The sequence below is a fragment of the Telopea speciosissima genome, chromosome 3 (assembly GCF_018873765.1).
Source record: "Telopea speciosissima isolate NSW1024214 ecotype Mountain lineage chromosome 3, Tspe_v1, whole genome shotgun sequence".
NCBI classification, from domain to species: domain Eukaryota; kingdom Viridiplantae; phylum Streptophyta; class Magnoliopsida; order Proteales; family Proteaceae; genus Telopea; species Telopea speciosissima.
In genome coordinates this window covers 26,003,080-26,020,874 of record NC_057918.1, presented here as the reverse complement: position 1 = coordinate 26,020,874, position 17,795 = coordinate 26,003,080, and the positions used below count along the sequence as shown (strand labels likewise).

General features: G+C 37.7%; 1 protein-coding gene across 1 annotated transcript; it reads left to right on the top strand.

Moving 5' to 3' along the window:
- Positions 1-565: 565 nt before the first annotated feature.
- On the top strand, positions 566-16,444 carry LOC122653871 (CDP-diacylglycerol--inositol 3-phosphatidyltransferase 1-like). The gene is made up of 10 exons (XM_043847826.1): positions 566-704; positions 923-1,007; positions 1,086-1,135; positions 7,502-7,541; positions 7,666-7,710; positions 7,813-7,878; positions 9,026-9,140; positions 9,222-9,278; positions 9,361-9,459; positions 16,261-16,444. Exons 1-10 carry the CDS (start codon positions 644-646, stop codon positions 16,312-16,314), a joined length of 672 nt encoding a protein of 223 aa, XP_043703761.1. The 5' UTR covers positions 566-643; the 3' UTR covers positions 16,315-16,444.
- The last annotated feature ends 1,351 nt before the right edge of the window (positions 16,445-17,795 follow it).

Sequence of the window (17,795 nt, the reverse complement as noted above, 5' to 3'; positions counted from 1 at the left end):
TTCAGCGTACGTCTTTTCTTAGGTAGCGTAGTCGCGTAGACAATAGGGACGGATTCACCTCCAAAAGGATTTTAACAGAGAAAGTTCATTTTTGCTGGTTAAGTTCCATTTTTGTTGGTTCTGATGAAGTGCTATCGAAAATCTGGAAGAGAACTTACTCGAACCGTTTAGGTTTTCTTCCAAAACAAGGATTCCAGTCACTTTTCCTTTCTGTCACATCTGAATATTTGTTAGCAGGTAATTCCTTCATTTGATACAAGTTTATATTGTTTTCAGAGTAAATCACCTGATCTACCTAGTTGCCATCGTTTTTCTTACTACATTTCAACATTATCCTCATTAACCTGAGAGTTTAATGACTTCATTGCAATAGCTATGATAATTAGTAGGAACAATCATGCGGATGGATGCAATCAGCATCAACCCAGGCTTCAATTTGTTTATAAACTCCATATTATTTTGCTCTCCACTAAATATAATTGATTGTGGCAGTGAAATTGGCGTTTTACGACACCATTTTGTGACATGCATTTCAGAAATTTTCAATTTTTTGATTTTTTTGGGCCAATGTACATGCAGGAGAGAGCGTAACAGTGAACGCGTGAGGGTTTTGATGCATTGTTTTGCAATTTAAATTTCTGCAATGGCTAAAACTTCCACTCAGAGAACGTTGTCTGTGTACCTTTACATCCCCAATATCATTGGTAGGTTTATTAATAGTTATGTTAGGATTTATATGATGTTTTATCTACTTTAAAAAGTATTAAATTTAAGAGAATTAAGATTTGCCTGCTTTATGTCATAAACATTCCAGTTTTGGGCAAGTGGTTAATGTGGAATGATGCATCCTCCCTTTTTTATGCTATTAAATTAGTTAACATTATCGGTTTAATGGGTAATCTCTTTTTGCATGGGGATGCAGGATACATGAGAATTGTCTTGAACTGCATTGCATTCGCTCAATGCTTTTCCAACAGAAAATTGTTCTCTGCTTTATATTTCATCAGGTTCTAATCAAATTCTTAAACCTTATTTTTGAATTCTATAGCTGTTCCCATCTTATAACTGAAGTTACATGGTTTCAGCTTTGTTGGTGATGGTATAGATGGTTGGTTTGCCCGCAAGTTCAATCAAGGTACGGTTAGATCCATTCCATCCTCACCAAGAACACATGTGTTAACATAAAATTTCAAAATTCGGTTCGGAATAGAATAGTAAGTTCCAGAATTGGTGAATCTTATTTATGGTTGTCAGCTTAATCACAAGGGCATGCTAGTTCTATAAAGTTATATGTCCATCAATTATAACTGGAGGCAGATGATAGAATTGAAGAGGAAACTGGAAGAGTTAAAAAAAGTGAATCTGTTCAATGGCTGTACATTTAACTTTTATTCTTGCCTCACATCCTTGGCAATATTGTGAACTGTATTATATCACAAAATTTGATAAAAAGCTGCTCACAATTTTCCGAGAGGAACGTACTCTTTTTATTTTTAAAAAGCTTATATGGGAATATGGTATTATTTTTTACTTTTAAATCTGAATTTTCTTGTTATTGGCTTAATTTTTTTTATTTTTTTTTTAACTTATCTCAATTTGCTTGTTGTGACAAAGGGCATAAGGCATAATGTTTCATGTGTTCATTTAGGATTCTTGAAGAATTTCCAAGCTAACATGGTCTAGGGTTTAAGAGTTAGTCAATCAATATTGTCCAATTTGGACGTGGGTGCTTGTAGGATTTTGTGGACAACAGCAGCTTTGACCCATTGTGCCATTGGATTGCTTTGTTGTCTATACTAGCTGTAGTTGCTTCAATGGGTTCAATTTATCCCTTGATGCATAACATGGTTTCACCCGTGACAATTATATCATCATTCATCATAGATGATGCTGTGTTCTTGCATGTCTTCCCAGTGCTTTGACAGGAAAAATTCTTTTTGTTTTCTCATATCCAAAACTTCTGTTAGAATCCAAGAGTATTCTCTCCACCCCCAAAAAGGAGGAAAAATAATATTTCTATTGTGGAACCATCTCCTCATCTCTCGAGAATTTGCTGAAGTGGTCCAACTGTTGATAATTGCACTTTTGAGGGACCGTATGATCCCAGAGAAACTATCATATAGAACCATAACGATCTTCCCTAACCTCAATCTTCTAAACGGTCGAGGTTACTGATTCTATGATTCTTAATGCCTTCTCCACCTGTAGTACCTTTGAGATTCCATATCTTGGAAGCTTATTCATCCTTTCTTTTTGTTCCCATAAGCATATACCATGTGCCACCTCATTGGCCTTTCTTAGATAGATCCCATGGAAGAGACTTCCTCTCATAATTGATTAAGTATCATATTTCATCTTCAGGTATGATATTTATTATAAACTTCTTTGTATTGTCCCAAAATGTCCTTGTAGTTCTAGGGAAGTGGCATGATTTAAAGGGAGTGGATAAGATTAGGTTTTATTGGGTCAGCAAACCAAGTTGTGGGCAAGAAGCTTATTTATGCATACATTAAGGATTGGGCTCCTTTTTGAATTAATTGTTATGGTGATGCAGGTTGCAGCCAGAAAGAAGAGAAAGTTCTGTTGGATATTTCTGGTTTCCTTAAAAACCAAGATCGTGGGGGATCTAGATATGGTGTAATCTGTTGGAATATGTAATCCAGAATACCGTGGGGGTAGTTTAATTCTTATTCATTAGGTTAAGTTGCTGCTCTTATAGAGTCAGTTAGTTAGGGGTAATTATGTCTATTTCAGTCCCCTTGTAACTTTCCCCTCTATCATAAATAGAGGGGCTTACCTATCAATGAATAAGCAAATCCATTCTCTAATTCTCCTCTCTTTCTAACCCACGGTTCTGTCAACATGGTATCAGAGCAGGTTTGATCTAGGTTAGAAAGAAAAAACCCTTCTTCTCTTCAATCGACTTCTCCCTCCTTCCTCTCTTTCTCGGTTTCACCTTCTTCTGGTTTTCTTCTTCTCATCCTTGTAAGGGGGCAGCACTAATGAGGTAAAAACCTAAACCAATGATTTAGCTGCTGCCCTCCTCCATCCTATCTATTTTTTCCATTAAAATTCTGCTGGAACAATCTCTACGATTTGAAGGTCTCCAGTTTTTCTTGAAGATCAGATTTCTATCACTAAAGAAGGCTGATCCTCCATTGTTGGAGCCTCCCATGCACCCTTTTCCAACACCTTTCTACCCTATTCCATTGTCCTCTTTCCCCTTTTTTTCTTTCTCCAGCTTTCATTAACATTCCAGCCTCCATACGCAATCGATCGCAACTTGTCAGGGTTTTTTTCAAAACCCTGATTCCAATCGATTTTTGGGTTTCTCCTTTCAGTTGCAGCAGATTTTTTGGGGGGTGATTCTCTACTACTTTAAGCCCTACTTGACCTAAGTTTGGACCCTTTTTGATGGCTGGATTAGTTTTTACAGCAAAGCTTCCTTAACCATCTAATTTGGTTACCTGCTAAAAACCCTGACTCCAATCGAATTTAGGGTTATAGGTTTTAGCTTTTGCTGATTTTGGAGGGTTGATTACTTCCATTACTAGGACCACTTGACCTCAACTTGCACCTATCCAAGTTTTCTAAAAGATCCCTACCCCAATCGATCTCTACTTTCAGGGTTTTACAAAACCCTGACACATATCGATTTTTTGGGTTAGGGTTGTTTGCTGCTGCTGTAATTTTTTGGAGGTGTCTCTACCATCAAGAGAGGCAATCTACTTCAATTATTCATGGCTTGAATAAGTATTTTACCTAAGATAGATGCTGCCCTATTTTTTTTCTGCACTTTTGGGTGTTTCACCCTCTTGAAGAAGAAGTCTCACACACTACAAGAGATTGGTTGTTCGTATTGGAGATCCATTTAAGCAGCTGTGGACAACATCTATTACCTGAAATCATCACACTTTGACAAGTCATCGTCACTTTTTGAAGCCCCCTACCCTCCAATCGATCTCAAGTTTCAGGGTTTTTACAAAACCCTGACTATAATCGATCTAAGGGTTAGGGCAGTTCTCTCTTGTTGATTTTTTGAGGAGTGTTTTGTCACCATCAGAGGAGTACTCGACCCAAGTTTCAGCATCATTCATGGAGTTTTTTAACAAAACTCAGGTTTCATCCTTATGGTCACCTTCTACATCAATCAACCTAATTATCTTCTAGTTCCTATGTGACTGGCTGCTTCAACTACCTATGGATCTGTTGGGTTATTTATCTTATACTTGCTGGTTCTATTGATTGGCTTTTGTAAGCATGACTGGTTAACCTGTTACTGTTGCCTTTATGTGGAATACTACTGCCCTGTTCTTGAGACTGAGTATCCTACTATTGGAGATCGAATTTCTTTCACATTGTTGAAGAGTCGGATCTACTACCCTGGAGATTGGTTTCTATTTGGGATTACAATAGTGTGTTCCATGCTTATTGGTTGTGACTACGAATCTATTCAGTTGTGTGAAGCTTTTCTACAAGTTTATATCCAGTTTACTTTGAGAGCTTGATCCTAGCATTGTTCACTAATTCAGATTTGATCCAAGTTTTTTTGAAGTTTATTACATCAATTCTGCCCAGATATCTTCATGAGTTTACAAATTGGAGTTTAGCACACTGGTTCTTCCTTGTGCGAAGATTGATCAAGTTTGGAAGAATGGCGCCTTCTCCTTATAACAAATCAGACCTGTTTTTTTTTTAATTTAATTCAGATATGATCATTGGAGATTGGTGTTTTAGAGTTAGTTTGATCGATTGAAGAAGGTTGAAGATTACGGTGTGTTGTTTTTTGTCCATGGTTCTTTATCCCACTGCCTTTTTTCCTTACCCATCTCATATACCATACCTTTGGCATTTACCAATAACCACTTTGGAAGTTTATTGTATAATTTACTTTGCCATTAGTTCCTCTTTTCCGTTACCCATAACACCTTTGGAGAACTCTGGAAGGTTATCCTTTTGCACTATCTCATTCATCATCTCTGTTATGTCCACGTGTACTACTACACGTGAGGGGGAGATTATGTACTGTACACCTGCAGACATTGTAGAAGCAGACTTGCAGGAACACTTGGTGTAAAACATAGAAGATCAGTGTTTCCACCATTGCCATTGGGTATCCTTTGTTATTGGGAGTTTGCCGTAAAGGGGAGATTGAGGTATTAAAGTATTGAAGATATTTGGTTGTTGTCTGCCTATTTGAGGATTTACAGTTGGGTTGATTATTTCCGCTGCCTAATTCAGTTTATTTCGCTGCTTGCTGCCCTAGTTTTACACTTCAAGATTTTATATCACTGTGACAATCTGAGATTCATCATTGGACAGCTATTGAAGATTGGTGAAAGTTTGCTGATCAAGTCTGCCCTGGTTTTGAAAATCTATTTTTCAAGTTCTGAAGGTTTATTTGGGAGCTGCATTCATCTGTCAAGACTGGACTCTGTTGCACCTTTATTTCTTCCCGTTTTGTTCAAGTTGGGCATTAGTGCCTTGTATGCGTCAACTTGAGGGAGAGTGTTGGAATATGTAATCCAGAATACCATGGGGGTATTTTGGTCATTTTGGGGGTAGTTTAATTCTTATGTCATTAGGTTAAGTTGCTACTCTTATAGAGTCAGTTAGTTAGGGGTAATTATGTTTATTTCAGTCCCTTTGTAACTTTACCCTCTATTATAAATAGAGGGCTTACCTATCAATGAATAAGCAATTCAATTCTCTAATTCTCCTCTCTTTCTAACCCACGGTTCTGCCAACATAATCTTTTATTATTATTATTATCATCATCTGTTAAAGTGTGTCAAAGTGTCTAGGTTCATCGTATGTGTCTAGATACATTGTGCATATGTTCCGTGTGTTAGATAAGGATTGTCAGTCATCCTTAGTTAACATTCTGTATTTATAATCCCTTCTTCATCTATTAATAAAGTGGTGGCCTCTGTCATTATTGACAAGCCAAGTGATCCTCTCACATTTCAACTTTATTATTATTATTTTATTTCCATATCCAGTTCTGTTGTTTTACTTTATTAGAGTCCAGTTGTTCTAGTTTCCTAGTTTGAGAAGAGTTTGTTTTAGTAGTTTCTAATTTGTTAGGAGTGTTTTCTTTATATATGTTATCAACCAAAGTAATGGACAGAATTGAATTGAATGGATTATTGAGGTTGGTTTTTTTCGAGTAGTTGCCCTGCATGGCCTGATTTCCAGATCTGGTTGAGATCTTCTGGGTTCCCCTTCTCCTTCTCTGATCTCTTTTCCTTATTCCTTCCTTTAATTCTTGTATTCTTCTTCTTCATTCCTGCTCTGTTATAACACTACTTGTATCACCCAAGTGTTGACATCGATCTGTAGTGATACTCTTTAGATCAGTTTGGAATTTTAAAAGATCATCCCTGTGCTAGAAACGACTCACCCTGCACAGTTTAGACTTAAGAGTCAAGACTTGATCTCTGCTGGAACTTCAAATCCGGTTCCTTGTTCCACAAGACATTGGTTGCAGATATTTTCGTTGGTCTTAGGATCTCCTTTTCTAGTGTTTATTTGTTGGATTCAGTAGGATTGAGTGTAGCGAGGCATCACCTGAAATCTCTGGTCAAACGATGGCCATACAAGGGAGATCTTTCACTCGAAGGATCTTCCTCTTCCACTGGTTCACTGCCCTTATTGTGAGGTTGAAGAAGGGGAGACTTCCATAATTACGAATAAGCCCCTCACTAGCTATTTTACATAAATCCCTCTGTTTCTAAGTTTTAATTTATTTCATATATATTTTGTTTAGGATTCCAAACACAACCTTCCCTTTTAAATTAAATACCCATCCTATCCCAAAATCAGTTTATTCCTTCTTAAAGGTTCTGAACTTCCAATAAATTATGAACTGCCACTATACTCTTGACTTGAGTTATTTATCATTCTTGTGGGCCCATAACGATCCCAAACCAGGGTTTTGTGACCTAGGATTGCATTATATGGGCTCCAAAATTTTATTTTTGTTGATTTTTTAGAGAACCTTAAATTTGAATAGTTATATTGAAAGAAAATAATTCTTCTTCAATTCCTAGACAACTTTAATAGCATGTAATTACTAAAATAATTGGTTTGAGTAACAGTAACATTGCTCCATGGCGACCTAGTGGTCGTGGGTTCGAATAGGGAAACAGCCTCTCTGTGAAGTGGGGGTAAGGCTGCATACATATCTGCCCCTCCCCCAGACCCCACAGCAGCGGGAACCTCGTGCATGGGGTACGCCCTTTTTGTCTTCTTATACTTATTGTGATGCTTCTTCTTGAAATTTTAGAGAACCTTAAATTTTAAACAATTCCAAAATGTTCCTATTGTTTTCCTTTTTCCCTCTTTGATGTGAAGGGTGTATATTTCTTTACCTTTTCAAATTGTAAGTACTTTTATGATCTTACAATCCTTCTATAAATTGCCATTGGCATGGTTAGATATTTAGAGGAAATGTCTGAGCATTGCATTTGACTCCTATCTCTCTGATTACCTGATTCAGTTTCAACTTTTGGAGCTGTTTTGGACATGGTAACTGACAGGTGCTTTTTTATCAAGATTTTTTTTTTAAAATTCAAGTGTCTACTGTTCATGTAATACACTTAAAAATATTACAGTTCACGTTATTGAGAGGCTATTCTTGATTTTTGAATTTCCTGTCCCCAGGGTCAGCACTGCTTGTCTGTTGGTAATCCTCTCCCAATTTTACAGGTTGAGATTTTTTCAGTTATATCTAACTCTTTGCTTGGTATTTCTTAAAAATTTATATCTTGATTGATTTAGTCAAAGTTTTTTTATTGGTTTATTTTGCAGGCCTGGATTGATTTTCTTGTTCCTGCTTGCGTTAGATATTGCCAGTCATTGGCTGCAAATGTACAGGTATGATTTTCATCTAAGCCCACTTTGTTATATCCAGAGGTTCTCTAAACAAAGTAAACCTTCTCCTAGGAGACATTTCTACCTTTAGCCATTTTTTGAGATTTCGAATGAAATCTGAAACATTTCGGCTGCACAATTCAGCTAGCTATTTCGGTGGTCAAATGGCGATATTTTGGTCCGAAACTTCAGGGAAACTTTAATTAAGCAACTCTAGACATATTCGAACCTTTAGATTGTAAAAAAACACATTCAAAATGGTAGTTTGGTTTCGGACCCTAAGTTTGTACTGTACCCTGTTTTTATCAGTATCCTTTCTCTTATATAACCTATCCTACACATAACTTAATACTAGAAGATGCAACTTTTAATAAAAACAATTGAAATATGTATTAAGAATGAAGAGTAACCATTTAATAGTACACGCTGTCAAAAAGTGTCATCATAGACCATTAATAGGGATTGCCTATTTAAGCATTGCTCCATTGTGACCAAGTGGTCACGGGTTCGAGTCTGGAAACAGCCTCTTTGCGAAAGCAGAGGTAAGGCTGCGTACATTATGACCCTCCCCAGACCCCACAGTGGTGGGAGCCTCGTGCACTGGGTACACCCTTTTTTTTTTTACATATGTTTGAAGCATTAGATTGAAGGGGAAAAAAATACTCAAAGTGGTAGTTGGTGGCCCTATGACATATGGCAGTCATGCTATCTTCTGCTTGAAGAATCTCTCAATTTCCATCACAACAGCCTTATAGGTGGAAATTTTGAAATGTGAGGAAATTTGGCGAAATGATGCCCTAAATAGTCCCAAATGTATAAGTGGATGCTTCACAGTTGACCACCAAGTGTTCATTCAATAGTAAAATGAAGGACTTTGCCAAAAAATTGAGGTTTTGTAGTAGTTCTGGAATTTTCAGGCAAAAAGGGGCGAATCTCGAAATTGTGTGGAAATGAATTGAAATTTCGGTTGAAAGCTGGTATGCCTACAGAGTCGACCTCTATTTTGTTTCAAGGTTTCTCAAAACCGAAATATTTCGCAAAATTTGACCGAAATTCTGAGCCATGCCTTTGGCAGATTTCTAGTAATTCTTTGAAACCCTTCTGTTGTCTTTGGTATAAATTTTAAACAGCTATTGCTTTGTTGTTCCAGTACTTTCCTATCAGGCAAAGCTAGCCATAAAGATGTTAAAGACAGTACTAATTGGCTATTCAAAGCATACTATGGAAACAGATTTTTTATGGCTTATTGCTGTGTGGCATCCGAGGTGATTAATTCAGCTTATCTCCTAAAGAAAATTCCTTATTCGCTGTTTATTTTCTAAAACAAGTGGTATCTGATGGTGCAGGTCATTTACATCATCCTTTTCCTTCTTGCTGAAAACCAATCTGAAAGTGTGCTTGTTGTAAGTCTAATTTGTTATTAGTTGTACTTTTATTTCACAATGTGGATTTCTAGGTTTGAGTTATTGTATTCTTTCTTTTCAGGTTCTAGCAAATAATGTGAGCAAAATTTCACCTCTTTCTTTTCTTGTCACTTTGGCTTTGTTCGGATGGGCAATCAAGCAAGCAATTAATGTTATACAGGTATAATTTGTTCAACTTATCTTTAGTTTGGAAAAATGAAAAATTTTCATTTCTGCTCAGTTCCAAGGGCCATTAAGAAGGTCTTCCTCATTGTTTGTATATTTTGGAAATTTAGTTCCAAAATATGTCCCCAAAAACTTAAAATGGTCCTGCGCCTTACCAATAATCTGCTCCTTTGATTTTTGCTCGAATATTTTATTGATGCAGAGAAAACACAGAAGTGGACTTATTTTAGTGGAAGTAAGCCTGGGGTTGGGTTATATATGTTATGGGCCTTTGGACCAATGGGTTTTCTTTGTAATGGGCCTAAAATATGGGCATGAGGTAGGAATACGTGATTTACTTTATTAGTAAGTTTAGTTAGAGTCTATTTCTTTATTTTTATTTTTTTGGATAAATGAATATATTACCGAACCCCAAGAGGGGGAAAAGAAAGGGGAACCAATGTACAAGAAAAAAATAGAAAAGAAGCAGGGGAAGGGAGGGGGAGGGGGAGGCGGCCAGCCAGCCTACGCAGAGGAGGGAGGCCACAAAAGGGCAATATCAAGGCCCCAAAAAATCAAAATGTGCCTGTTTCTGAAGTTGTCCTTGCAATGTCGCTGCCGGATAAAGCTAAGCTTGGAAGATACATCGGAGGAGATGTGCCTATTTCTTTATTTTTAACTGTCATTAAAATGTTTTAATTAGTCTGGAATAGATCTCTATGAATCCAGCCTTCTTTTAAGCTGTTTTCCTTTGTGTTATTTAGAGTTTAATCAATTAAGACTACCTCCATAGCAAGGTATTGAATGGAGTAGTTTTAAGATTTAGTTTGACTCTGTTTTTTAAAAGGTTTATTTAAACATATGTACAGGCTATGCCTTACCAACGAATTTGATGAATAGAAATTGGCTTTGCCTTTTGGTTATGTGAGATTTAAAGCTTACTCTGCTGTGGTGATTCAGTGAAAACCTGGTGGTGACTTCAGGAAAGCTTGGTGGTGATTCCAAGCTGAGGTTTGGTGGGATGCCAACCCTGAGGATCAAGTGGGATTCCTGATTCATTTTCTACTTTTCTTCCTTTATTAAATCAGGTCAGTTTCAAAATCTTCTTCTTTTCTAGTCGATTCAAGCTTTCTTAGTCCAAGGCAAACAAGTTTAGAATATTATTCTGATTCTGTTAATGAATAGTTTCTGTTATTACTGTCCTAATCCACTAAGTTTCTGCCATCAAAGTAAAAATCCTATTTCAAGCGTATTTTCTGAATTCTCAGTTTCTTAGTCTTATTTTCCAGATTTTATTTTAGGACTTTGTTTAGGTTTTATCCTGCTGTTAATCCACTAAATCAGATCAATATTGAACTCTGTTTGAACCACTGAAAACCCTGCTATCGATTCTGGTTCTGTTCCTGGTTCTACTTCTTTTCTTGTGATCTCGCAAGTTAATCTCCGACTGGATTTACCTGGTTCAAGTTTAGCACCGCATTATTTACTCACAATGTGCACTAAGGTAATATTGAAGGTGATGATCCTGAAAATGTTTTTTATTGTAGGAATTAGTTTTTGAAGCATTAGGAATCAAAGGAACTCATGAATCATGAACTTAAACTATAAACAGTCTGAACAATAAATAAATGAGGTTATTTCTGGTAGAGTTTTTCACTTTGTAAAAAAAATTATCATTTGGCTGATTGCAAGGAATGTGATTGCATTATGCTTTTTGCTAATTCTTTGTGGTTACTAATGTATTAGGTGGATTGTACATTTACTACATTAGTTTTTTTGTTCCTTTTTGTTTTGGGTGGTTTTTTTTTTTGGTGGGAGGGGGGGGGGGTGTGGGGGAAGGTATAAAATATCTGACTGAGTGCGTAGTGTGTGAAAGATTCAAGTATGGGAACTGAGGGGCATGCTCAGGGTTTTTTTTGGAAAAGGGGGGGGGGGGGGGACAGGTGCAAGGAGAGAACAAGGAAATTTCTTGTTGGGTGGCTAAGTATGTGTAGTCCCTGGATGTGGTCTTTTATAAGCAAGATAAGATGAGAATGGTAAGAGATGTCCATTGTCAGTTGAGGCGTGACATGTTAATAGTGTCGTGACATGTTAATACAACGAATTTTACTTGACAAAGGTCTTTTAGTTCATACTGGAAACAGCCTCTTTGCGAAAGCAAGGGTAAGGCTGGGTACATTATGACCCTCCCCAGACCCCGCAGTTGCAGGAGCCTCGTGCACTGGGTACGCCCTTTTTTTTAATAAAGGTTTTTGGGTTCATACTTGTGAGATAAAATGTCATGGCTATACTACAAGATCATGTGTATTTGCAAAACCTCATCAGGTTTTTTTTTTTTTTTGCACCTTTTAATGTTTCTTGCACCCATTGGTGTTGTATTTCCCTGTTTTGATGTTTAATAATTTTATTTACATTCCACAGTCCACATTGAATGAGGTCATATCTTATTGGTGCACATAGTTGTCAAGGCGTCACTCAGGCATCTAGGCGCCTTTGGGTGATGCAGAATTATCACCAAACTGGGCTTCTTTTATTAGGAATAAGTCTAGGGTTGGGATATATATATGTTGGGCCTTTGATCCCAAGGGTTTTTTATGTAATAGGCCACTTTAATGAGCCTAAACTAGGGGTATATAGGTTGCATACGGGATTAGCCCAATACTTAGTTTATTTTTATGTTTTTTAATTGAACCGGTTCAAATTGGTTGCATCCAATTGGTTCAATTTAAGTGATCATGTGACTTGGTTAAGTGGTCATGTGATGTAAGTTGGGCTGGATTACGACACTATAAGTCTAGCCATGTTTTGAGTCTATTTCCTTTAGTATTTTAGTTTCCTAGTCAGTTTGAGTTATCTAATAGGCTAAGGATTGGGTTAGGCCTTTCCTTTTTAGAGTAGAAGTTTATTTTTGAGCCTTTTATATAAGGTTGTAAGGGGGCAAAACCTGGAATACGAATTTGATTAATGAAAAAAGGCTTTTGCTTGTTGGCTGCCATTGTTGCTCCTCCTGTGCTCCTTGTGAGTGTGTATCCTTGTGGTTCTATCAAGGTGGAAAGGGATTGGTGGAATCCGATCGACTCCTTGCGCCGTGATGGCCGGGAGGATCCCAATTCGAAGGTGGTTCTATCCTTCACTTCTGTCCAAGCATATGCTAGTGGATTTCTGCTGCAACTTGTTCATTAATTTCTTCTTCTAATCCTCTACTCCCTTCTCCAATTGATCCCCCTTTATTTTTGCTTGAATTCCATTAAACCCTAATTCCATTAAACTCTAGATCTTGCCGCTCAGCCATATTTGTCCATCAAAATCCTAATCCCCTCATCCTTCATTAATTTCCCCAAAACCCATAGTCGATCCTGACTTACTGCCCAGTTTTACAGAATTTTCAAAACACTTAAAACTCTATAATGCCTACAGTATTAGAGTCCTATAAACCTGCCTAGCCATACCCCCTAAGCCCCCCTTCCATTATCCTAACCTAAGCCCTAGATTTGACCTAAAACTGCAATTCTATCCTACTGAAACTGCAGAACCAACAGCCCCTAGTTCCTTGTTATTGGTCCTGGTGTAATTGGCTTCTAGTAGGGCTTTACCCTATCTAGAACTACATTATTGGGGTATCAAGGCAATGCCTCGCCTTACTGTACGCAGATATGGCGACCGCCTTGGTCTGCTTAGGTGACTGGGCAGGCCCCTTAAGCTGTTTTATGTGTGTGTTTTCTTTTTTCTGGTTATATAATATAGATTCGTTTCCTAACCTTTATTTTTGGCAGTATGTCATCGAATCTTAAACCTTGTTATAATTTTGTATCTGGTCATACTATTACTGAAATATCATCTTCGATCAATTTACATTTAGCTGCGGGTTTTTACTGCTAGTTTTTTGTGAAGAATCATTCAGTCTTACTAGTTACAACAACAACAAACTCAGCCTTATCCCAACTTAATGGGGTCGGCTACATGGATCCAAACAAAGCAAAGTGGGGAAAAAACTGAGGCCTGAAAAAAAAAGGGGATGGGAAATGAGATGAGAGATGAAAAATGGAAAATGACAAATGAAAGTTGGAAATAAAAGAAAAGTGAAAGACGGGTTGGAATAACCCTTATTGGGCTCACTATGGGCCCACCTGAATACTAGATGACTCAATGGCAAGAAATAATGGTAGTTCTGTAATTATATTGAAGTTAACCAAGGAGATGGAACTTTGGTAAATTAATGGAAATCCAAAGAAGGCAAACAAGCAAAGCAAAGAAAAGGAATGAAACTTACGTAAGTGATGGGAGGGCAAAATGGGTTTAATAAGGAGTCGAGAAACAAGGGGAAAGGATGTTGTCTTCTTCAACCTCCAGCTCCCAATTTGCGCAATAAACCAGCAGACCTCAAAGGAGAGATCTCTATCAATACTATCCCATTTGTTTTAAGATTTGAATGGCGGGTGGATGATGGACAGGCCTCTCGAATGCAACAAAGATTCAGTCAAAACAGTAAGTGAAGAGAGGAGGTTTACCTTCTGAAATCAAATCTGGGCAGTGGCTTGAACCATTCAGATTTGCAGGTTCAATTTCTCACAGCAAGAATGGTTTATTGCCACGAAGTTCTAAGAGTTTGGTCGCCCAGGGAAAAGCTACCTTCCACACAAATTTCAAGGAGAAAGGGATATGGTTTGAGAGAGATTGACTTCAAGGTTTGGGATATCAGTAATGTGCAGAACAAGTTATCAAACTAACCATGAAGAAGAGAAAGAAGATGGAAGAACAGAGAAGAAAGAAGTTCAGAAACGAGAGGGAGGGAGAGAGAGCAGAGGATGAAGAAGAAAGGTCGCACGACCTGCTGTGTGCCGTACGGTAACAGTAATTAAAACCAAGTTTCTTATTCCAATCTGATCTTTCGTTGATTACAAGCTAGTATTTAAAGAAAATAAAACTCCTAATCGTAATCTAAAACTGAAATAAATTCCTAATGCAATTCTATCACTAATTAATCTATTAAAATATAAAATTACAAGATAAATCCCAACTAATAAAAACCTTAATAAATAAATAAATTAAGTAGCCTACTGAACCTCAAATCCACTTGGACCCGGTTCGTCTTCATATGGGTCCCCCAATGGGTTTAGCCCAGTCCAAGAAATTGCTCCTGCATCAAGATCCTTGCCCTCCAATAGGCTTTATTTGAGGTCATACCTGGTACAAGACCTAGACTATGCATGTCCTTCCTCATAACTTCTCCTATGGTCATTTTAGGCTTGCCCCTAGCTCTTTTAGCTCCTTCAATCAGGATCATATCACACCTTCTCACCGGGGTGTCCCTAGGTCTGGTTTGAACATGACCATACAACCTCAAACGACTCTCTCAGAGTTTGTCATTGATCGGGACAACTCTCAAGTCAGCTCTAATATGATCATTCCTTACTTTATCCTTCCTAGTTTTTCTGAACATCCATCTAAACATCCTCATCTCTGCCACACATAGCTTCTCAATATGACACTTCTTAACTGCCCAACATTCTGCCCCATACATCATACCCGGTCGTATAACAGTCCTACGGAACTTTCTTTTAAGCTTTAAAGGAATACGTCGGTCACACAGTACTCCGAACACTCCTCTCCACTTCATCCATCCCACTTTAATCCTCTGTGAAACATTATCCTCGATGTCACCTTCTTTATTTATGATTGACCCCAAATATCTGCAATAGTCACTTTGCGGTATCTCTCTTTCCTCAATGGATTTTAATTTATATGTAACTGCCGGAGTGCCGGTTGCTTTAATTGGCTGTTAAATTACTTATGATGTGTCTATACTAATAATTAGATATATGTGATAGGGGGGAAAACATTGGGTGCCTAGGCATTTCCACTGCGGGGGTAAGGCTGTGTACATTATGACCCTCCCCAGACCCCACAGTGGTGGGAGCCTCATGCACTGGGTTCGACCTTTTGGGTCGCCTTGGCTCCTTGACGACTATGGTGCGTATGACCAATTACCACAACATGTGTATCAAAATAAGTAACTATAACAAGAGTGGAGAGCTCAGAATTCAGAACAAGTGCAGAGAGTATGTTTTTGAGCTCATTAGTAGCAATTCACAGCTCACGCTTTACAGCATTCAATTGTACCCACGTGAAATTAAGGCATTTAACTTTTCTAGGTGGACAAAATCCGTCGTTGCAAATGCACTTATACTACCAAAGATATGATTTAGTCACTTGAAGAAACAGAGAGAGCAGTCTCTCTACTAAATTCTGGCAAATGATGATCACTGTCCAAGGATGGGGATGGTCGTGGAGTTTAGTGTGTGTAAAGGGTTTTTGGAAGGAATAAACAGTAAACATAAATTTTAAGGGGAAAAAGAGGGGGGTGGTGAGCTAGAGATGTTGGGTGAGGTGGTTCTGAAACTCTGGGTTGAGGTTGGGATTGGTTTGCACGTTTAAAGTATAATTTCAGAGGTCTTGGTATGAGGAAAACACCGTACACATTTTTTTCCCATATTCCTCTCTCCCCCCCCCCCCTGACCCTGGCTTGAGTCTTCTTGTGGTCTTCTGGTGGAGGGGATTATTTATTAACTCACTCTATCATATGTTTTTGTGTCTTACCACTGACTTGGTCCTTATATTTCCTCAAGTACTGTAATATTATACTATTTAAAGTTTCTTAGTGGACGTATATTAACCAAATATTATTTTATGAACCGTTTTTGGGGAGATAGACTGGTTTTGATGCTTAGTTAAAAAAACCAGTTTCTCATATTTAGACTCATCTTTTAGTGATAAATCTATGCATTGACGCTTTGCTTGAATCTCTTGACGGTTTCAGATGAAGACTGCCGCAGACATGTGCGTTCTTTATGACTTAAACAGAAAACAATGACCCTGATTCTTCTTAATTGTTTCCACTGTTTCTAGGCTCTGGGTGAAGGTTCCTGTGTTACTTTCCCACCCTCAATTTTTATATTAATTGTATATTATATTTTTGTGTTGGACCTGCAGAAGTTCTCTGTATTCTAATTTGGACAATCCCAGACCTTTAGATGACAATTTGCAGTTTTTGGTACTAACACTTTGTGGCAATTGTCTGTCATTGATCTTTATGGCCTTTATTAAATAGCATGCATGCGGAGGGCGCTGTGCGGTTCCTATGGAACTTGTTATGGATTTAAGATTTCGTTTTGGTCAATATTTCAGTGATTTGGGTTGAGCTTCTGTTATCTTATGACCTGTAATTGATTTTTGACAAATTGGTAAGATATATTTGGCATTGAAACAGAGATAGTGACTAGAGAATATATATGTTATTGGGGTTGTTCATATACAGGTTACGATTAAAGCTAAGCCGGGACAGGCCGGATGCCTGGCCTGTCCAATTTTATGAAGCTATGTTCAATTCTGAACCTTTGGGAAATATTGAATTCAAAATATAGGCAATAGATTGTAGCAGCACCATGAGATCCTGGACAAAGATGGTGCCACACAACTCCTTGATCCAATTGCCCACAATGCTGTGAGGGAGTAAAAGCAAGAGCCACTGTAGAGAAACAGAACGAAAGAAACAGTGTGAAATGTGTCTTAAAGTTGAGAGCGGCTCCAGAGTGCAGTGATGTATATACATCAATGTGCACATATATTCATTTAAGCCTGCTCTTCCTTGGCGTGTAGGGGTTGTCTGAAATACACATCTATAGGTTTATTTAGAACATGTAACTTTCTTTTGATGGTTCTTTGTCTTATACTTTTAACTCTTTTTAAAAAATTAAGGGTGAAGAAAGTTTTTCAAAATATTTTGAAAATAATTTACCATCCTTTGGCTCGCAAAAATTGTCATTTTCTTGTGTGCTTTGCTCATGTGAAATGACAAAAAAACATAAATGGGCAAGAGATAGCTGTTTGGTCATGTAATCTCTACCCCATTACAGGGGCATCAACATGGATGAGATTTGTGATTTTAGGAGGGGTTGAATGGTTATTTCACACACTCCTGTGTCTAGGATTTTAGGAGGGATTAGATGGTTATTTCGTACACTCCTGTTTCTAATTGCAGAAACCATGTGACCAAATAATACTCTTTTTACCAAAATAAAATTAAAAATTATTATTATTATTTTTTTGGTAAAGAAAATAAAAAAAATTTTGACACCAAAAGCCTGTAAATAAGAAAATCTTAACATGATTGTAAGGCTTGAGGGCCTGAGTCAAGGTGGCTCCATGGGAAAATATAGTTTACACTTTGCTTTGATAGGGGACTTTTTTTAAGGCTTATATCTTAACTGAAGTTTGCATCTCTGGACACGGAGGTAATTTTTGCGAAGGGATAAAGTTTTCTGCACCCTAGGGTGTGCCCAGACACATGGGGTG

Bases quoted from the DNA above. Each gene is read 5' to 3' on its own strand.
- LOC122653871 (XM_043847826.1), top strand. From the start codon at position 644: ATGGCTAAAACTTCCACTCAGAGAACGTTGTCTGTGTACCTTTACATC. The intron at 1,008-1,085 runs GTTCTAATCAAA...ACATGGTTTCAG, and splicing joins TCTGCTTTATATTTCATCAG to CTTTGTTGGTGATGGTATAG. The intron at 7,542-7,665 runs GTGCTTTTTTAT...TCCTGTCCCCAG, and splicing joins TTGGACATGGTAACTGACAG to GGTCAGCACTGCTTGTCTGT.